At 34.8% G+C, this 23,795-nt stretch overlaps 1 protein-coding gene across 1 annotated transcript in view; it reads right to left on the reverse strand.

The window, feature by feature from the left end:
• Positions 1 to 23,795, reverse strand: part of Glg1 (Golgi apparatus protein 1) — a 285,095-nt gene that overhangs the window by 213,015 nt on the left and 48,285 nt on the right. The window contains exons 4-5 of the mRNA XM_090398148.1: positions 17,216 to 17,431; positions 8,602 to 8,847 (exon numbers count right to left, since the gene is read on the reverse strand). Of these exons, the coding sequence (XP_090254274.1) occupies positions 8,602 to 8,847; positions 17,216 to 17,431 (462 nt within the window). The remainder of the gene's footprint in view (positions 1 to 8,601; positions 8,848 to 17,215; positions 17,432 to 23,795) is intronic.

Here is a 23,795-nt window from a genome sequence, read left to right on the forward strand (position 1 = left end):
AGAGTCAAAGCTGAAAAACTAAGAGGAGACCTCCACATAACCTTTAAAGGAATGCGCAGAACCAACCAGGGATTCTGACCTAATGTCCAATCCTCACCTTCTCATGATGCACCCTGTTGGGTATCTACCTGGGTACTGAATGTATGAGGATGAGCGCAATTTGGGATTTAGCCGACCAAATTGTATCCTTATTGGCTTAAACCAAAATACGAAATGATGCTACAACATTACAAAATTGCATGCTGGGTGGGGCGTCGTCTGGTTAAACAAGGTCCCCTCCCCCCAGTTGTCTTTACCAGGGAACCAGTGCAAACAGCGAAAAGTCACTTACTGGAACAAATCTGAAACACACCCCAACTCAACATCACCATAGTTAAAGATCAGTACTATTAACATAAGAAGCCTGAATGGCAAAGAAATGGAGCTAGCTGAGGAATTAGATAAGAACCAGATCGACATAATAGGGGTGACTGAAACAAAAAAGACAAAAACTGGTGAGATCTTTCTGAGCAATAAATACAAAATGTTATATTCAGGCAATGACAATCAAGAAAAGAAGGAGTAGCCATAGTATTCAAAACTAAATACGAGACTAATCTTGAATGGCAGGCAGTCTCAAGTAGAGTGATGTGGGCAAATATCAGAATGGGGAACTGGACAATGAGACTTATTTCTGCCTATGGTCCCACAGAAGGTTCTACTAAGGTAGAAGTGAAGGAATTTTTTGAGGATTTAGAGAAAGCAACTGAAACAACGAAAAAGGAAAAGTTGGTCCTTGTTGGGGATCTAAATAGCAGCGTAGGAAATGATTGTCAGACATACAAAAATATTTTGGGAAAATTTGAAGAAAAGAGCAAAGCTAATAATAATGGCAAATACCAGTTGGATTTCTGCTCAGGACATGGACTGGTTATTACTAACACCATGTTCCAACATAAAAATGTGCACAAATTCACATGAGAGAAGTGGCAAGGAATAAGAAAAGTCTCAATGACTATGTTATTGTTGATAGTGATGTTTTCTCCCTGGTGCAGGACACCAGAGTGTACAGAGGATTTGAAATTGGAAGTGATCACTATTTAGTCTTGAGCAGGATAAAATTGAATTTCATATTGAAAAGAATAACATTTAAGAAAGTTTTAAAGCGAATAAAAGTTGAGCAGCTCTCAGATTGTGAACTGTAGACTAAAATACACAAAGATTATTGAAGAAAAAATGAAAGAGTTTCAGAACAGGAATCAAACCTTGGAGATTCAGTGGCAAACTCTGAAGAAAACATTGATTGATTCTGCCAGAGAGGCAAGTGGTGAGGTTGTGTGCAAGGATAAAAAAATCAGAACTCCCTGGTGGACACAGGAAGTTAAAGAGGCAGTGAAGGAAAAGAAGAAAGCATATCAAAAGTTCATTGCAAATAAGTCTGCTTGTGCTCTTAGAGAATACAGAGACAAATGTAAGAAAGCTAAACACTGTGTAAAACTAGCTAAACAAAAGTCATGTGAGGACTTTGGCAAGAATATAGAAAATAAATATCAAGAAGTGGCAAAATATTCTGGAGGTTGATGAAAGGAGTCAGAGATGATAAAGGAGTCAGAGATGATAAAGGTGACATGAAAACAGGAGAAAAAGATATCCTTGAAGTATGGAGTAATTACTTTGAAAAACTGCTAAATGAAACAAGCAGTGATGACAGCACAGTGGTAAAAAACACTGACCAGGTGCAGTCAGGAATACATATCCATGCTTAAAGTAGAAAAAGCCATCAAAGGCTTAAAATGTGGAAAGGCAGCAGGAATAGATGATATTTGACCAGAAATACTGAAGTATGGTGGTATAAAAGTCTTACAGTGGCTGCACTGCATAGTTCAGAAAGCCTGGACAGAGGGATGAATTCCCGATGATTGGAGTAGAGCTCTCATAGTACCCATATATAAAAAGGGAAATAAAACTCAATGCGAGAATTACAGAGGTATTTCCCTACTAAGTGTTCCTGGCAAGATCTATGCAAGTATACTTGAGAAACAGTTGAGAAGAATTGTGGAAGAAAAGCTGGGTGAAGAACAAGCTGGATTCAGGCAAAATAGAGGCTGTCAGGATCAGAATTCCACTTTACGACAAATAGTCGAGAAAGCATGGGAATATAACAAAGATCTGTATTTAAGTTTTATTGATTTGGAAAAGGCATATGACAAGGTGCCAAGAGAGAAACTATTCAATACACTACAGTTATATGGTGTCAATACGGCATTATATCAAGCAATACTTAGTCTTTATTTGAGTGTAAGTCAGCAGTTAGAATTGAAGACAAGGATGTACATTATCCCCTCTGTTATTCATTATCTATATGGATCACATTATGAAGGAAAGTGGTATTAAACATGATATCAAAATTGGAGATGTTGATGTCAGCTCTTTGCTTCATGCGGATGATGTTTTACTTCTAAATAAATCTGCTACAAGTCTGCAAGATTTTCTGACTAAATTGAATAACTTTTGTAATAGATATGGTATGAAGGTCAGCAATAAAAAGACAAAGAAAATAGGCAGAATCATTGAAAATATCAGCTGTGTTGTGAATGGAGAACCTGTGGAACAAGTAAAACATTTCAGCTACTTAGGCATGATTTTTAGTTAAGATGGTAAATTCAATATAGAAATAGACAACAGAATCAGCAAATCTGGTATGGTGGGAAGTCAATTGAATAAATTCATATGGAAAAAGAGAGAAATTAGTCGGAACACTAAATTAGCTATATAAAAGACAGTGTTCAAACCAGTTTTAACTTATGGATTTGAGAGCTGGGTCAGAAGTAAAACACTTGACCAAAGACTAAAGACCACAGATACGAGCGTCCTGAGAAAGATTAGAGGCACGAACAGATGGCATCAATGGCAATATCACATTAAAAACGAGGATATTAGGAAAGAACTTGACATTGTCAGCATCCATGAATGTGTTAGCAGAGCTAATCTCAGGTGGTATGGTCACTTAAATAGAATGCCTTATATGATAGAAATATAAGATGTGATAATGTTGGAGTCTTGACAAGTAACAGACTGATTTGGAGGAAAATTGTAGATAGGAAGTTAGTAATGATGTAATTTTTTCTTGTAACACTATCATGTCCTGTACACCCCTTGAGGGTACATTGCAGGAATGATGATGATGATATGGAAGTCATTATTTTCATGTGACCTGTGTGTGTGTGTGTGTACATATGCATGTATGTACACACATATTCCTGAAGATGACTTTAATGTAAAGTCCTAAACATAAATGTAATTTAAGTTTTTATCTCAAATGGTAGTTGAATCCATAAATTGTTATAATGATTATGGCCACCTGTTGTGCCTAACAGTCAGTTCAAGAAGTTGCACTCATGGAATACAAACAGACATGCATCATGACCAATGCTGAAAGACATTATCATAAGTAAAGACTTACAGAAAGCTCTGTGAAAGTAGTTAAGCAAAGAGAGAAAATTCTGGTGTGTTCAGAAAAGGAAACTGCTGAAACTGCAGTTAGATATGAAAAATATAACTCAATGGACAAAAGATCAGAGATAGGAGTGATGGGAAGTTGACACTAGCATTCTCTGTGCAGAGTGAAATGCACCCAAACCAAACACAGACAGTAAATAGGCAGATATTGGGGCTTCCCAACAATGTATCACAACAGATGAACTTGGGTAAATGTGGTGATCATAGTGACTTTGTTCATGGAAGTATTATTGGTGCAAGACATGAGCTATTCTATTCCTCAAGCGGTAAGAAGCCTAGGGTTCTCGAGGGCAGACATATCAAGGATCTACTGCAAGTTTACCATCAACGGACATACCAGCACTCAACAAATAAGTGATAGCCAACTACACGCCATTGATGACTGGGGTCAACTTAGCCTGTCCAGGCTTGTATAGACTAAACGCAGGCAATGGCGATACAAATCACATTCAGTTTCAATATTGGAGGTCCAAGCAGTGTCAGCAAGTGAACAATACAGTGTACCCTGCATACCATGGGACTTGGGAGCCGACACTGTCATCATGTACCACTGTTGACAACTCATCATCAGGCATTGCACCTCGGCTGGTGTCAGGAACATCAAAATTGAACCTCTACAGAGTGAACCAGAGTCATGTGATCTCATGAATTCCATTATCAGTTGTACTGAGGTGACGGGAGGATATGGGTGTGCCGCCGACAGTATGAGGCCATGGCCCAGTCATGACAGGTCGACTCTGTCAAGGAGGTGGTGGCTCTGGGATGGTTTGGGGAGCCTTCTCATGTGACACATTAGGTCCCTGTGTCTGGAAAGGTCCTTAAATGCTGCAAGCTATCAGAATGTGCTGGCTGATCACCTACACACTTTCATGATCATTGTACATTCTGCAACTGATAGTCTGTTTCAGCAAGACAATGCGTCTCCTCATTGGACCACACCACTCAGACATAGCTTGAGCAACACTCATCTGAATTTGGGATCATTCAGTGGCCCCCGGATTTAAATATGATCAAATCTCTCTTGGATGCTGTAAGGCAAGACATGAGATTCATGTATCTGGGACAGATGTCTAAGGGCACAGTTGTGGACAATGCTGGAACAAGCATGGCTGGAATTACCTCTGGCATTCTGGTGGAGTCAATGACTCTGAGTGTACAGTCTGTTGTTATTTGTGCCAGAGGAGGACTGACACATTATTAGGTAGGTGTCTCTAATGTTTCATCCATTGAGTGTACAAATCATTGGCAGAAATTTGTGAGCAGAAAATAAAACAGGTTGTAAGATGCTATAAAAGAAAAGATGTAAGAAAAATATGCTATGGATTTGGGCATACAATAAGATATGGGAAAGAGTGACAAACTTGGAGAAGAATTTGTGCTCCAAATGTTTGTTAGTCTAAATTGAATGTAACGACACTGCAGGACTGGAAGAAGTAGTTTTTGAAAATGCTTACAGAAAAAAAAAGCACTTCAAAGAAAAATGTAAAATGCTATATAGGAAGTCAAAGCAGCATAATATGATGATGGAGCCACTTTGGAGAAAGAGGTGATAAATGCATTTAGAGCATCTCAAAAATACAGGAATGAGAGGAATATCAATGGAATTATGGAAAAATGGCATGAGATATTTAAAACCTTATTTCCCTTAAGTTTTGGAAGGAAATGAAATACCTAGTGACTGGAATCTATCTTATATTTCAGCCATTCACAAAAAAGGAAAATAAGGATTTAAATAATTACAGAGGAATAAACATAACAGCATCCATTAACATGCTCCTGAGTAGAGCAGACTAGATTTGGAAATCCTATATGGAAAGTATATTCATAATTTGCTAGATGTCAGAGAAGATGAGTGTGAAAGGACAAGAACCACATTTACTTTTTACAGCTCTAGGAAAAAGCATATGACTCAGTGTCAATTACCAAACTGAGGGAAGCACTTAGGAAACTTGGAGTGAATGAACCACTTATCAAGCTGAGAAGGTCTATGACAGAGCTCAAGCAACAATCATTCAGACAAAAAGATTTCCAGAAAAAAGTCAGGCAGGGACATGTAATGCCTCCAACCTGTTTTAAAATGTATTTATAAAATGTACTTAGAGACAGGAATGTATCCTATCAAGGAATTGGTGTTCTAGCCAGGAAGCAAACAGCAGTGTTTACTTTTTGTCAATGACCAGGTGATGATAGCCCAAACCAGAGATGATGCCAAATATATGACTAAAAAGTCAGAAGCATATGAACTGGAAGGACTTATGATAAATCTTCAGAAAACAGAATATCTAGAATATCCTGTGATAGGAGAGAAGGTTATGACGTGGATATACCAGAGTAGGTAAAAAAAAAAAAAAAAAAAAAAAATAGTTCATAGCTAAATATCATCAGATTTCATTCCAAATACACCAGTTGGACTACATGGTAGAAAGACTGGAAAGGAAAACTTGACAGTAGTGTGGTCTCCTCCAGATAGAAGAAAATGTAGGAAACCCCAAGTAACTTGGAGAGGAGGAATAATACAATAATGACTGAAGTGAATTTAAATGATAACCTATGGGCAGATAGGAATACTTAGCAGGAGGAAATGTGACACACCTGCTGACAAGTGGAGAAGTAAAAGAAAGAATTAAACATTCTGTGGTCCTACAAGATACAAGACACTTTCAGTAGAGAGACTACAACTGTTTCAAACAAAAACAAAACTACAGTCAGTCCTCAACTTACAATGGGGTTTCATTGTCAAAAGTCAGAAATTACTATATGAACAATAAGGATTGCTAACAATTAACATACCTGAATGCTAGAATGTATAGGTCTATTTTTTGTCATATTTTAAACTAATTTTACTATTTGCTTATAGTGAACTAATTTACGAATTATAAAATTACTGTGTGCAGTACTATACTGTAATAGATAATGGAACATGAATGTACAGTGCTTCTGTACACTTAATAAAATAATCAACTGGAAACACATGGAGCAAGAGCATTTTTTGAAATGCTACTGCTTTATTAATTGGACAGTTTATTGGAGAAGGCAGGAAGGGCATGATTGTCAACAATAAAATTCTTCAAATCCAGGAAATGCAACAAAGCGTTCTGATGATGATGGTTTGTTATATGATTAATACATAATTTGTAGAAAGTTTAGGCTCATCTTCAGAGGAATGAGGGTACAGCAGGGGTGGGCTTCCTTAAAAATATGAACATTAGGTCCATCTTAGTCTAACAATTTGGCTCTTTGATTTTCTGCATAAACTGATTGCAGCTTGCATAGTTTTGACCACTTAGCTAAATCTCTCAATGTTGGGGTCCATTTCTCAAATAGCTGAACTGTCCTATTAATAGAGATGAATGCATCTGCAATTTTTTCATTGGAAACTTTTAGGGATCTCAGCTTCTCCCTCCTGTTCTTCTGTTTTTATCTCTTCTTCTTTTGCAACTTTTTTGCATTCCAAATTTTATAAGGTATCTGAGAGTTCCTCTCATTCAGCTTCAACCAACTGCTCTGCTCAATTCTCAAGAAACTATGAAAATGACTGAAGAACTTCAACCAAAACTAACTTTCTTATAGGGAACACAACCACTTATTACCTGCTCTTTCTCAATGAAAGTGTGGCACTATTCAACCAGTTAATGAACCCTGATTTTCTACACAAAGAAGCATGTATGTTTCTTGCAACATGTATATCACAAAATCAGTGATGGAACTAACTATGGGTCCTCAGCTGGTACTGCTTTAGCATAAAATGAATAGCTAGCATCATCCAGTAGAACAACTTCGGTTCTACTGGAACAATTAAAAAAATTCAAAGTGTACACTGCTTTTTTTTTCACATCATTCTGGGAATAACATAATTCACGATCACAAGTCTATATCTTACATTTCAATTATCACAAATTAACTGTATCTTGTATTCCTGAAATTTAAAGCTGCTAAATTACATTTAAAAAAACTAAAATGATATTTCTTTTTTTCTTTATTTAAAAAAAAAAAATTAGATTCCACAGAAATCTTTAACATTGCAAATGCTCCAGCATATGCATATTTTTTAAATTTAAATATGTTTGTACATTTTTAAGTTTTTTACATGCACTGGATAAGTCTTGAAACAAAAAATGAAAGAAAAAACACATTTTACTTTCTTTTTTTTTTTGCGAAATTTTTCACTTTTTTTTTTTTTTTTAAATCAGAATGCAATTTACAGATGTTTATTTTAACAGACATTTTCTTGAAAAACAAAAGGTAACAAAAGTATATTTTTTTACATATTTATAAGAACATCTGTATGCTTCACTAAAACAGCAACATTTGAATAATTTTATAGAAATAAAAACAAAACTGGTCCCTATTGCTTGCTGATTGTGAAATTTGTTTACCACAGTGTTCTTCAGCTCAGTTAATCACAGTAAGTGAACATCCACTGTAAAATTAATTTTTAATGACTGTGAAAGAAAACAAGAGTGTAATTTTTGTCAGGTATAAATTTTGCCATCCACAGCATTTTCAAATGTAAAACACAACATATCAAAGGTGATGGTTTTCATATGGAATTGTGAGCTACCCTGGGATAAGCAAGCCAACTATGCTGTAGGACTGATGGCAGTCAGATCTTGGCTATAGCTAAGATGGGACAGATTGGTTCAACCAAATGTTGCAATTGCAATATTTGGCTTTTTCATAACTCTTAAAGTGTGTGATTCAGCATCTCGAGCAACTGCTCAACATGTTAGTAATAAACTGCTCTACAAAAAAATAATATTCCCCATCTAATAATCATTTATCACAAATTCATTCTAGGAAAATGAGCAAAGAAATCAATTTCAAGCTTAAGTCAGTAACTCTCCTGGAAGTGTTGCATGAAATGTATTTTAAAGAACAGGAGTTTAAAACTTTTCATAGTGATAGTGTGGTATTAGGATATATCTAGCAGTTCTGAAACTGTTCTTTGCAGTGATTCAACATGTTAGTTCCTTGAGTCAGCTATGCAAACAACAGATATAAAAGACAAATTTTCTGACCATTTTACAAGAAAATAATAAATAACAAGGAGATAACCAAATGGTTAATAAATGAATGACCTCTGCATTATGTAAGAATACATACCTCATGGCTCATATCTCTTTCCATCTTATGCCTCATCAAACAGCGATATACTCTACCATCACCAGATTCCACCTTCTCACAGAATCTTTCTCTGTCTTCTCGGCATGCAAAAAATAAAGGTCTATCCAGATGAAAGTCATCACCTTGCAATTCTGCAATTCTCAATATCTCATGTCGACATGCATCAGTTAATTTTTCTGTTTCCTTGGAAAGGCATTCAATTGTTTCTCCTTGTGAAAGATTATCCTATAAAATATTTTCATAGTCAATAATAAGGTAAGATGATACTTTTTTTCTTGTAACATTGAACCTAAGTTTAATAATAACAATACAAATGAAATTCCCTAAAGCAAACTATCCATTATAACAAACATTTTCTGTGGTCCCTACAAGAATTCTGGCACCCAACCAAAGCTCTGAAGTACTATAGAATTTAGGTTGGGACATTTTCAGTGGTTTGTCACAGTGAGCAAGTTTACTACAGTGAGACAAGAGCAAGTATATTTCTTAAATTCTGCTTAAGATATTCTAGAAACACAAAAGTCAATTTTTAGGTGTATTTTGCAAAATGTGCAAGCACCTATTGGATTCAATTTGAATGTTATTCACTAGCTCTGATTGAGCAGATTTCATTGAAATTCACAATGAAGAACATCCTTACACAAATTTGACAAGCCATTTAAATATTCAAAATTTTATAGAACATTCCAGAATTATATAAAGAAGTACTTTGGGCTTTCACCAGATGGAATTTAATAAAACTTGAAATTTTATATGTTCATTTAAATAAGTCCAATCAGATCAGTTCACTTTTGGTTTCAACTAGATTCTTTCACAAAATGTTTGAAATAATAGTAATAACTCCACTTCGGTTGGATAGGTAATGGTATTTAGAATTTCTACTGAAATTTGTCAACTCAATTTTGGATTCAATTGGGCCATTTTTAGATAGCAAAATTATGCAAAACAAAATCATGAGAATCCTACAATACATAAACCAAAAATAACTCTAGTTCACATGTTATAATAGTAAAATGGTGTCATTATGGCAGAATAATATGAAATGCACCATATTATGAATGTTTCTGATAATTTCTTATACTTTTTACTTTTTATCTTTGATGTAAGTCGATCAAACAATACCAGGGAAAAATTAACAAAAGTTATTTTTTAATGATTAAACCAGTTTCACTGATCCTATTATCTCTCTATAAACTGATCTCATTCTCTTATTATCTCTCTATCAATCTCTCTCTCTCTAAACTGCTATAAATTAAGTTATTACAAATATGAGTAACTTAACCTGCTGTGGATACATACTTGATTATTACTCATATATTTGTTTATTAAAAAAGTAATAACTATTTACGGGTAATAATTATCTTAGCTTTATTCATTTATTAAGCTAATATTTCATCTCAATCTGTCCTTCATAGCTAAAGCATCTTGACAGACATAAAAACAAGAACATGTATGCAGGTACCTACATGGACAAAGGCAACCAACAGGCTAAGTGCTAAAGAGATTAATCCTGTAGTCTTAATTAGCACTTTACTGGCATGATATGGAGATCCTAACTGTTGATTGTCTCATAATAAGTCTCTCCCAGATTTTTGGTTGTGTGAAGTAGCCCTCACATAGATGTAGGAAAAGGCTACTGCTATTCAGCAAAGCTTTCTAAAGAGTATCTACAACTGCTTGGAATTGCTTTCTTGACATGATACTTGGCCTTCAAATAAAAAGATGTGGGTCTGAATACAGTCTAGGAAACAGGGAAATCACAAAAGGGCTTTTCAACTGAAGGAGAGTTAGCCATCTCATATGCAAGTGACAGATATTTCTTCTAAGAAATTTGGATTTTCACATCCTGCAAAACAAGAAAATCAGCCCAGAGAAATATGCAACCAACAGATATAATTGATTTCAAAGCCTTAGTTATTTTGGCTGTAATTCTCTCTCTCAGTCTCTCTTTGGCTTGTATACAAACTGAAAAAGATAGTGAACCTGTGGGAAGCTTCTGGTATTGAGACCACATTTTAAGGTAAATAATACTTACCCCTGAAAATGTAAGTCTGATGACTTACAAAACTTGTATGATTATAATTGCTTATTTTTTTATTAAACTTATTTACCTTAAAAAGTGGTCTCAATACAGGAAGCTTCCCATAGAACTGCTAAACCACAGAAACTCAGCTGATATTTTTAAGTGAAATTATTTCAGAGATGAGTTGAAATTACAACTGAAGAGGATATGCACACTAGTAAGTCAGTGTGTAAGATGAAAAAACTATGTTCTCAGGAGAAACCATGCCATCTCCACATAGATATATGAAACCATTTTCAACAGCACTTAAGTCTTAATCAAAGTTCTTTGCATCCTAGATATGAACTCGTGTCTTTCCAAACAAACGCCTAATGTCACAATGTTCTCTTGACTATTCAATGGAGGGTCTTTGAGGATGCCAGCTGTTTAAATATGATAAAAAAAAAACTAATAAAGCATCGGGGGCAATTTGGAATTTAGCTGATCAAATTGTATTCTTATTGGTTAAACCAATATAGAAAATGATGGTACAACATGGCAAAATTTCGTGCCGGCTGGGGCGTTGCCCGGTTAAACAAGGCCCCCGTTGTTTTGGCCAGAGAACCAGGTTAAACAGCGAAAAGTCAGCTACTGGAACAAATCTGAAAGCACATCCCAACTCAACATCACCAGAGTTAAAGATCAGTACTATCAACATAAGATGCCAGAATGGCAAAGAAATGGAACTAGCTGAGGAATTAGATAAGTACCAGATCGACATAATACGGGTGACTGAAACAAAAAAGACAAAAACTAGCGAGATCTTTCTGAGCAATAAATACAAATGTTATATTCAGGCAATCAAGGAAAGAAAGGGGTAGCCATAGTATTCAACATTAAATATGAGGCTAATCTTCTTGAATGGCAGACAGTCAAGTAGAGTGATATGGGCAAATATTAGAATGAGGAACTGGACATTGAGTCTTATTTGTGCCTATGGTCTCACAGAAGGCTCTACTAAGGTAGAAATGGAGGAATTTTTTGAGGCTCTAGAGAAAGCTACTAACACAATGAAAAAGGAAAAGTTGGTCCTTGTTGGGGATCTAAATAGCAGAGTAGGAAATGATTGTGAGACATAAAAAAATATTTTGGGAAAATTCGGAGAAAAGAGCAAAGCTAATAATAATGGCAAATATCGGTTGGATTTCTGCTCAGGACATGGACTGGTTATTACTAACACCACGTTCCAACATAAAAATGTGCACAAATTCACATGGAGAGAAGAGGCAAGGAATAAGAAAAGCCTCAATGACTATGTTATTGTTGATAGTGATGTTTTCTCCCTGGTGCAGGACACCAGAGTGTACAGAGGATTTGAAATTGGAAGTGATCACTATTTAGTCTTGAGCAGGATAAAATTGAATTTCATATTGAAAAGAATAACATTTAAGAAAGTTTTAAAGCGAATAAAAGTTGAGCAGCTCTCACATGTGAACTGTAGACTAAAATACACAAAGATTATTGAAGAAAAAATGAAAGAGTTTGAGAACAGGAATCAAACCTTGGAGATTCAGTGGCAAACTCTGAAGAAAACATTGATTGATTCTGCCAGAGAGGCATGTGGTGAAGTTGACTGCAAGGATAGAAAAACAAGAAATCTATGGTGGACGCAAGAAGTTAAAGAGGCAGTGAAGGAAAAGAAGAAAGCATATCAAAAGTTCCTGGCAAATAAGTCAGCTTGTGCTCTTAAAGAATACAGAGACAAATGCAAGAATGCTAAACACTGTGTAAAACTAGCTAACAAAAGTCATAAAAGGACTTTGGCAAGAATATAGAAAATAAATATCAAGAAGGTGGCAAAATATTCTGGAGGTTGTTGAAGAAGCTCAGGAATGGAGGAAAGAGTGCTGTAAAAGGAGTTATAGATGATAAACTTGATATCAAAACAGGAGAAAAAGATATCCTCGAAGTATGGAGTAATTACTTTGAAAAACTGCTAAATGAAACAAGCAGTGATGACAGCACAGTGGTAAAAAACACTGACCAGGCATGCAGTCAAGAATACATATCCATACTTGAAGAAGTAGAAAAAGCCATCAAAGGCTTGAAATGTAAAAAGGCAGCAGGAGTAGATGATATTCAACCAGAAATGCTGAAGTATGGTGGTATAAGGGTCTTACAGTGGCTGCACTGCATAATTCAGTAGCGCTCTCATAGTACCCATATATAAAAAGGGAAATAAAACTGAATGTGAGAAATACAGAGGTATTTCCCTACTGAGTGTTGTTCCTGGCAAGATCTATGCAAGTATACTTGAGAAACGGTTGAGAAGAATTGTGGAAGAAAAGCTGGGTGAAGAACAAGCTGGATTCAGGCCAAATAGCAGCTGTCAGTATCAGATCTTCACTTTACGACAAATAGTTGAGAAAGCATGGGAATATAACAAAGATCAGTATTTAAGTTTTGTCGATTTGGAAAAGGCATATGACAAGGTGCCAAGAGAGAAACTATTCAATACGCTACAGTTATATGGAGTATTATATCAAGCATTACTTAGTCTTTGTTTGAGTTCTAAGTCAGCAGTTAGAATGAAGGAAGTACAGGAAGATAGTTTAATGTTAAATCTGGTGTGAGACAAGGATGTACATTATCCCCTCTCTTATTCATTATCTATATGGATCACATTAGGAAGGAAAGTGGTATTAAACCTGATATCAAAATAGGAGATGTTAATGTCAGCTCTTTGCTTTATGTGGATAATGTTATACTTCCAAATAAATCTGCTACAAGTCTGCAAGATTTTCTGACTAAATTGAATAACTGTTGTAACAGATATGGTATGAAGGTCAGCAATAAAAAGACAAAGACAATGAAAATAGAGAGAATCATTGAAAATGTCAACTGTGTTATGAATGGAGAACCTGTGGAACAAGTAAAACATTTCAGCTACTTATGCGCGATTTTTAGTGAAGATGGAGAATTCAATATAGAAATAGACAACAGAATCAGCAAAGCTGGTATGGTGGGAAGTCAATTGAATAAATTCATACGGAATAAGAAAAAAATAGTCGGAACACTAAATTAGCTGTATACAAGACAGTGTTCAAACCAGTTTTAACTTATGGATCTGAGAGCTGGGTCAGAAGTAAAACACTTGGCCAAAGACTAGAGACTGCAGATATGATAGTGCTGAGAAAGATTATAGGCAGGAATAGATGGCATCAATGGCAATATCATATTAAAAACGAGGATATTAGGAAAGAACTTGACATTTTGAGCATCCAAGAATGCATTAGCAGAGCTAATCTCAGGTGGTATGGTCACTTAAACAGAATGAGCGAAGAAAGATTAGCAAAACAAGTGTTCTCTGCCAGGTTGGCAGCAAAACGACCCAGAGGAAGACCAAGATATAGGTGGATTGATACGGTACAAAGTGCCTTAGACAACAGAAATATAAGATCTGATAATGTTGGAGTCCTGACAAGTAACGACTGATTAGGAGGAAAATTGTAGATAGGAAATTAGTAATGATGCAATTTTTTTCATGTAGTACTATCATATTCTGTACACCCCTTTAGGGTAAATGGCAGGAATTTAATGATAAAGATGATGAAAGAATAACATGTAAGAAAGTTTTAAAGCAAATAAAAGTTGAGCAGCTCTCAACGTGAACTGTAGACTAAAATACACAAAGATTATTGAAGAAAAAATGAAAGAGTTTGATAACAGGAATCAAACCTTAGAGATTCAGTGGCAAGCCTTGAAAAAAACCCTGACTGATTCACACACAGAAGCATGTGGTGAGGTAGTCTGCAAGGATAGAAAAATCAGAACTCCATGGTGGATAGAGGAAGTTTTAGAGTCAGTGGAGGAAACGAAGAAAGCATATCAAAGGTTCCTGGCAAATAAGTCCTCTTGTGCTATTAGAAAATACAGAGACAAATGTAAGTAAGTGAAATACTGTGTAAAACTAGCTAAACAAAAGTCACGTGAGGACTTTGGCAAGAACATAGAAAATAAATATCAAGAAGGTGGTAAGATATTCTGGAGATTGTTGAAGAAGTTTAGAAATAGAAGAAAGAGTGCTGTAAGAGGAGTTAGAGATGATAAAGGTGATATGAAAATGGGAGAAAAAGATATCCTTGAAGTATGGAGTAATTATTACTTTGAAAAATTGCTAAATGAAACAAGCAGTGTTAGCACTGTGGTAAAAAAACTCTCAACAGCCATACAGTCAGGAATACATATCCATACTTGAAGTAGAAAAAGCCATCAAAGTCATGAAATGTGGAAAGGCAGCAGGAGTAGATGATATTCGACCAGAAATGCTGAAGTATGGTGGTATAAAAGTCTTACAGTGGCTGCACTGCATAGTTCAGTAAGCCAGGAAAAAGGGAAGAATTTCCGATGATTGGAGTAGAGCTCTAATAGTACCCATATATAAAAAGTGAAATAAAACTGAATGTGAGAATTACAAAGGTATTTCCCTACTGAGTGTTCCTGGCAAGATCTATGCAGATATACTTGAGAAACGGTTGAGAAGAATTGTGGAAGAAAAGCTTGGTGAACTGGATTCAGGCTAAATAGAGGCTGTTAGGATCAGATCTTCACTTTACGACAAATAGTTGAGAAAGCATGGAAACATAACAGAGATCTGTATTTAAGTTTTGTCGATTTGGAAAAAGCATATGACAAGGTGCCAAGAAAGAATCTATTCGATATGCTACAGTTATATGGTGTCAATGGAGCATTATATCAAGCAATACTTAGTCTTGATTTGAGTTGTAAGTGAGCAGTTAAAATTGAAGGAAGTACAGGAAGATGGTTTAATGTTAAATCTAGTGTGAGACAAGAATGTACATTATCCCTTCTGTTATTCATTATCTATATGGATCACATTATGAAGGAAAGTGGTATTAAAAATGATATCAAAATAGGAGATGTTAATGTCAGTTCTTTGCTTTATGCGGATAATGTTATACTTCCAAATAAATCTGCTACAAGTCTGCAAGATTTTCTGACTAAATTGAATAACTGTTGTAATAGATATGGTATGAAGGTTAGCAATAAAAAGACAATGAAAATAGGCAGAATCATTGAAAATGTCAACTGTGTTATGAATGGAGAACCTGTGGAACAAGTAAAACATTTCAGCTACTTATGCACGATTTTCAGTGAAGATGGTGAATTCAATATAGAAATAGACAACAGAATCAGCAAAGCTGGTATGGTGGGAAGTCAATTGAATAAATTCATATGGAATAAGAGAGAAATTAATCGGAACACTAAATTAGCTGTATACAAGACAGTGTTCAAACCAGTTTTAACTTATGGATCTGAGAGCTAGGTCAGAAGTAAAACACTTGGCCAAAGACTAGAGACCGCAGATATGAGAGTCCTGAGAAAGATTAGAGGCATGAACAGATGACATCAATGGCAATATCATATTAAAAATGAGAATATTAGGAAAGAACTTGACATTGTCAGCATCCAGGAATGCGTTAGCAGAGCTAATCTCAGATGGTATGGTCACTTAAATAGAATGGGAGAGGAAAGATTAGCAAAACAAGTGTTCTCTGCCAGGTTGGCAGGAAAACGACCCAGAGGAAGACCAAGATATAGGTGGATTGATACGGTACAAAGTGCCTTAGACGATAGAAATATAAGATCTGATAATGTCGGAGTCCTGACAAGTAACAAGACTGATTTGGAGGATAATTGTAGATAGGAAGTTAGTAATGATGTAAATTTTTCATGTAGTACTATCATATCCTGTACACCCCTTGAGGGTACATGTCAGAAATTTGATGATGATGGTATTAAATTACAAACCACTACGAAAAAGAAAACCAGGTGGTCCTCTAAAGTTCTATGATGATTTCTGAGGCTGGAACAGGTCATTGTAGTCTTAAATCCATGAAAAGTATGATGATGATAACTTGGTGACAAAGTATATACCAAGTCTCTTCCTGCTGTTTACAGAATTCCATGCTCTTGTAGGTCTTCTTAATTGCTTTAGACAAACTGATCAATCTGCTGTAGTCAAAAATTAAGAAAAATTATGGCTAATTTCAAGAAAATGGAATGTGAGGATAGGTAACATACCTTAACTAATAGTCACCACATTAAACAGAATGATTTAATATTAATTTATCATATTTGAAAGATAGTTATCCAGAAAATTAGCATTTAACTTGTAATTTTTATCATAAAACTAGATATTGTACATCTTAATTTAAATGGTTCTTACATATATTTTTAGAGAGAGAGAAGTCAGTCTGTATTTTCAGCATAATAATATATGCAAATTGATTGTTTTGAATAATTTCTATTAGTCACTATATTATTTTTGACATTAGAGAAATGTCAATTTTTAATAAACTGAAAGTTTTTTTAAAACTATATTCTCATTTAATCCTTCACATTTATTACAACAGCTGGTTTGGAAAACATGAAATATCATGATTATCAAACCAAGCATTAATGAAAATACTCAGTAAAAATTTTTCAGAATATCAATTGATATTCAGTATAAGGAATCTTATTACTAATAATTATTTTTAGTTCTTTTTAAATTATATCAAATTATACCTCGGATGTCAAATCTACACGACCACACTTCAAGTTTTCAATATCTTTTTGGCATTCTTCTGTAAATTTATAAATAAGTCTAAAGTCACTAAAAACAATAGCTTCCATCTTCCTAAGGTAAGAACGGCATTCTAATTCAGTTGCATTTTCTATATGATCCATTAGACAAGAGAGAAGATGTCCCCTGCTATTTTCTAGTGGCTTACATTCTGGATACTAGAAAAAAAAATAAAAATGCAAAAATTAGATAAACTGCTTCAAGATATTTAATCACTAAAAGAAAAACTATGGCAAGTTGAGAAAGTTTACTATGAAAAAAAAAATTATTCGCTTAAAAAAACTTGGAAGAAAACTCAAAATTATTTTTTAAAAAATTATATACACCTAATTCTCTATTTACATGGTAGATTAGTTCCAGAAAAATCTGTGTAAATGAAAACCACGTAAAAAAAATAAAGTGCATGTGAAAAAAATAGAAGAATGGTTCCAGATGTGAAAACCCGATATGAACAATAAATTATTTTCAAACAAAACATATGAAAATCATTGAATAAAATACTATTTAATTTTAATGGAACATTTTTTACTTTAAATACTTATTTAATGTATATACATATGTATCTTCCTTAAAGAAAATAGTGTGTAACTAATAAAACAAAAATTCAAAAAGGCCCAAATACACCCACGGATATGGTTATTAGCTATTAAATTTTATTCAGCGTCACTTTTTGATAGTAGCTGCATTCCTTTGTGAGACTGGAATAATCAAATCACTTCCATTACTTTAAACACTTTGGCCATCCTGTTCATACTGCAATGGCAAAATATTTTCTTCAGTAAAAGGAACTAAATTAGCACTAATTTTCAATAATTCTAAAGGTTGATTTTTTTTTTTAGCATGAATTCCATAATTAATCATTGATATCCTGTTTTTGACTAGATCTTTGTATAATTCTTCATATCGCACCATACATGACTTCAGTTCATGTTTAAACTGTTCAGCTCGTTCAGTATTTGGATTATGTGTAAGAAAATTACTTTGCAATTTACTAGCTATTTGAAGCCCTTCTTTAATTAATCAGTGAGTGGAAGCTCTTCATCATCATCATCACTTTTTTCTTTCATTGAGATTCTCATGGACAGCTCCTATTATTTCGTCATCACTAACAGCCTTCTCAACCATCTGCAGACGAAAAATCATCAAATCCGTCTCTGCCAACTGCATGTGCTAATCTGATGATATTGGGATATTCAGTTGTATGAAAAAGGTACAGGGTTTTTCTTTTTCACACATTTTGGCCAAGTAGCTTTCCAGCATGCATTTAAAGTTGATGGTTTCAATTCTGAAAACACCAACTTAGCAAGTTTGATGCAATCCAAAATGGAAAATTTCTTCCACACATCAATAACTGTCAGCAAATTATCCTTCTCTAGTTTATCCAAAATGTATTAGAATGTTCTGAAGGTGGTGTTCACACCCTGGTCTAGTGGCAGAAAACAAAATTCCACATTTGGGTGTTCCAAAATAGGATGGCCAGAAACAATGTCTATAATCCATAAAAATTTAAAGTCCAGATTTTTTCCCCCATCAAATAGCAATTAACTTCTGGAACAAAACATTGATGGAACCATCCATTAAAAATTTCTTTTGAAACCCAACCTTTTTTCTTTGCATTCCTGGTAAGTGATGTTCAAATCCACATCTTTGCCTTGCCCATGGCCTGAGACACGAACTCTATTGCACAAACCCAAACTTTCATGAACAAAACACAAGACATGTAACCATTTCGAATTGTAAACAAGAAATGACTGTTTAGCAAACAGCTTAACTCCTTCCAAGCAGCTTTATTTAGGTGGGTCTCCCGTAACAAACCAACTTAACTTCAAGGAATCGGCATAGCACCTTTCTGCTTCCAGGAACCAACAGCAAGTGAATATAATGGATCATATGTTGGCTTAACTTCTGAGAATCGTAACTACAAAAATTGATTTTTTTGTTGTTGCCACAATTGTCTACAATCTCTAGCTTAAAGTAATCCCTGAAATTTAAAACATCGAGGGAATTCTCCAAAATTCCATTTTAAGTACATATGAACTGTACTAGGAAATGATAATTATAACAGAAATACCTTTTTTAACGGAACTGAATTCAAAGAGAAATTTTAAAAATAAGAGCCATTTGAACCATGTTAAATCAAAATATGCCGTGTAAAAATAGAATTGCTTTTGTTTTCTAAACTATGTTATTTCGAAATCGTGTAAAAAAAAGTTGTGTAAAAAGAGAATTAGCTGTATAATACTCTGAAGAATCCTAAATTTTTTATTACATTGGTGGGTGAAAAATAACGCTGCAACTAATAAAAAATAACCAGATATTCAACAACATAATAATGTAATACCATAAGATGTCTCAATATATGAATGGATTTAACTTAAATCAGTCTTTTTACATTTTTTTTATGTGGGTCTTAAAAAAAGATGAATAAAAAATAAATTAGCATCCCCCCCCCCCCACACACACAGAGACTTTTAGTATGGATTTTTACCTAATTTAAATATAGCTAGTAGCTTTCTGAACTTTTCTACTCAATTTCAACTTTTTTTTTTTCTTGGATGTTTTAACTTTTTAGGTTAATGCTGCAACAGCAATTTCATAGTTATTAACTCATCACACAAGGTAAGAGGGACATTTTAATTCACTTGCATATAAAGGATTCATGAACTTGACTACTATCCCCATTGCTTGTATGTCACCACAATAGCACACATGAAATTTATATTTTTTTAACTTTTCTACTTAATTTCACTGATCTCGTAATCAGCTTTCAGAGGAGAACTCAACTATCAAATTATTTAAACATATAAACATCTTAATTACAGACATTGAATAGACATAACAGTTCTTTGGTTGAATAATTATTGCATCAATATGTAAAATTCGATGCAGTAGAAATTTTCCTTTTTCTTGCATCGACTTTTAAAGAGGTCGCAACTCGTAAATACACCAAACTACCTTTGTATTAACAATATAAATATTTTAAATAGGTATTTAACCTCAAGGAATTAGTATTTAACCTCAAGGAATTAACATGCAAGATTGCACAAAAACAGAAAATGTCTAAATTGTAAGGTTCAAGGGCAATGCCTTAGAAATCGGCACTGTATTGATGTCGGGTTTGTATATAACATAAGTGAAATTGTAATGTGCTCAGAGTCAGTCTGATACCACCTTCAAGGTCAGTGGTAAAAGGGCAATATACTTCTGAAATAATTCCGCCTTTTTGAAAATAGGATTAAGTGTGTATTTTCGGTGAGAACTAAAAGTGAGCTTTAACGTAAAGGTCAAGACGGTTTTGCGCAGGAATGTTCGGGGCCTCGACACTTTGTCCAGAGACCCGAGAAATTTGTATAAAGGTCATCTAGGAACAAAAAGAAAAAGAGAGGAAGAGAAGAGAGAACTTCAGAAGGAGTCAATTCACCGTGTTTGTCGGTCTGGGTGAAGTCGCGAGGGACAACCACAGGAGCCGTGAAACTACCAAGGGAGAAGAGAATCAGGACCAGCATGCATTGCCAATAGGACAGTCTGCTAAGTCCCTCGATCATTGTACCCTTCGGCCGATTCATAGACATTAGGAAAAATATGCTCCAAGCCCCACAAGTCAGTCCAAGTGAGACAACAGAGATGACGGAATCTCTGCATGAAAGTCAAAAACCTGAAACAGATGAGAAGCCAAAGAAAATTAAGAAGGAACTAAGAACGGGTGCATAATATAGTTATAGAAGATATGCGAGTTGATTTCATTGTGTTTGCTTATGATATGTGAAACTCTCTGAGACGGTCTGATAAATTTCTTTAAGTGTTGATATAACTAGTCTAAGAATAGTTTGTTTACAGTTATAGTTAGAATTACTAGTAACAGAGCATGATATTCCTTGAATTGTAATGGGCAGATAGTTTATTGAATGTTGATATAATTATGTTGCATGACTCCGTGCATTTTCTAAATGTTAAATTGCTGAAGTTTTAGGCTTAAAATGGAGTTAAAAGAGAATCTTTCCCTATTGTATGATTTTGTATAATTACAGTTAGTGTAAATAAATATGTTTGTTTTGTTTACCAAGTGTGCCGCCTGATCTTTACGCAATGCACTGTTTCGAAATTCATGCCTCTGGCTGGAGCCAATTCCTTTGTCTAAATAGTTGGCTTTTTCTCACCTTGATCTCTGAAAATTTATTTGTATTTACGACTGCGCCATCAGAGATCACATAGAGGAATTGTATATCTTTCCAATACATGCAAGAAAGCGCCCAGCACAACATGGAAATATCTCTAATCTTTATCTCTAAGTCAAGCAACATTTAAATCTAATATTCATTAGGCAGAATCAGGCAAGTTATTTGATAAACAAAACAATTTATTCAAGATAAATCAAAGTAAATAAAAAAAGTTCACACTACACATACTAAATTAATCCAACTCAAATTCACTAATCAAAATGGACATGGAAAAAACATAAAATTCACGTGTCTGATTCTCCACTAGATTACTTAACATTTTTCACTTAAGCTCAATGACTAATGCAATTAGTTACGCTCACAGATAATTCAGACACGGAAGCAGACTTGCACATACTTTACATTAATTTAACTCAGACTATATATGATATTAGGCTTAACAAAAACTTTCACATTCTATTCCCTCTTCAATGTGTAACATTATCTATTTCCTTATAACTCTGCAAACTACTTCACAATTATTTATACAAATTGGCTTTCCATCTTTACCACTGTTCTTTATGCTAACGAACAAAAAAAATTCAGCAATCTATGCCATCTAGGAAAGTCCTATACAAAAGTCTTACTTGTTACTCTGTCACTTAGTTCATTACACAAGATCCTAGAGATCGTTGAAACCTTCTACTTTCTGGAAAAATTCACACATGGGCACTTTTTACAACATCGATGATACTTCACACGTGGAAGTCGCCAAGGAATTTAGCGGTGGGAACTCTGGAGTATCCCGTCACTGCTATTCCGAAACTTCTATCATCGTCGGGCATTGGCTGGTGAGACGTAGATCCCTGTCCTGGGAAGAGCAGGATACATCTGGAAATTCCTTGCAGCGAGAGCAGGAACAGAAAACCAGAACAGCAAGCCTAGCATCCAAAAAGCCCGCACCAAAAGCCTGCACCGAATAGCGCCATTTCCCTTGATTATCCCACCTTTCATTCTGCTCTCCTGACCTTGGAACGCCTACAGATACAATTGCCTGGATTTTCTTGGAAGGGGGGTCTTCTCAGCCATCCAGTGGTCGCTGAGTCAAGTCGAGAAACCCTGTACATCGTTGACCTTCATGAGTTGCGATAGTCTCAGGTCTTACATTTTTAATCCCGTCTAAGTTATTCTTTGTCTGTACAATTTCTTATTACAATTTTTTATTCTAACATTTTTTTTAGGTTTATTACAGAAAACTGAGTTAAGTATTGATCAAATTACCAGTATATTAAATTAATTTTATTTCTCGAGTAAAATTAGTATAGAAGAAATTTTATTCTAAAATCCTTCTATACAAAATTTTACAAACGTAAACAAAACGGGCTTTTACCAATTGGTGTTGGTAAATGCTGGCATTTACTGAAATGGTTTGGTAAAAGCCCGAAATGGAAGAGTTTAAACGCATTTATAAGACTCTTACCACCTCACTATGGTAAATGCTAGGATTTACTGGCAAAACCTAGGATTTATCAATTTTGGGCTTTTACAGTAACATATATAATCTCTGTGGGTTCTCTGAATTTTTGAACAGAGCATCTAAAGCAGACTGCTTAAGAGCTAAAGCTGCATAGCTGGAAGGAGATGCCCACACATGAGGCGAGAAGTCCCAGTGAATACTCCACCATGCAATCCTCACCTTCTCGTGCTGCATATTGTTACCAGGTCTCCACTGGGATGCTGAATGAATAAGGATAAGATGCCAAACTGGCAATCAGTCACTCAAATTGTATAACTGGTTGGAATGTTACCCAGCTATACATCCTGTATAACTAGGTCCCACTATGGACAGAAATGTTTGTGGATGTCTTTAGATGGCAGCTCAATCTCGTTACCTGGTGAGAAGTCATTATTCTGCTTATTGAAAGCCAACTGGGGGGAAAAAAAAAACAGTTAAGCTATTTTTTTTAAAAGATGTTTATGTGACCTGTTGGTGCCTTACTTAAGATTAAAATAAACAATATATATTTTTCAGCACATGCAAATCAACTGAGATACAATATTAACAAACTAGACATAAAAACTAGATATAACAGAAGAGAGAAGAAAATATGAGTGTGAATTAAAACAGAAATTGTAAAATATATATCTGAAGGAGAATGAAAATGTTGAAAACATCTGGAATCATATCAAGGATAGCATAAAAGTAGCAGCAGAAAATTCAATTGGAATTAAAAGTAAAATACAGCGTAAAAAATAATTCAATGAAGAATGTGGACGAACAGTAAAGAAAAAGATAGAAGCACATGGCTTAATAACCTAGCTAATATTCATGCCTCTGTGATATACAAAGAGAACAGAAAGGAAG

Source organism: Typopeltis vanoorti, chromosome 9 (assembly GCF_054136105.1).
Source record: "Typopeltis vanoorti isolate ZY-2024b chromosome 9, IOZ_Tvanoo_1.0, whole genome shotgun sequence".
NCBI lineage: Eukaryota > Metazoa > Arthropoda > Arachnida > Uropygi > Thelyphonidae > Typopeltis > Typopeltis vanoorti.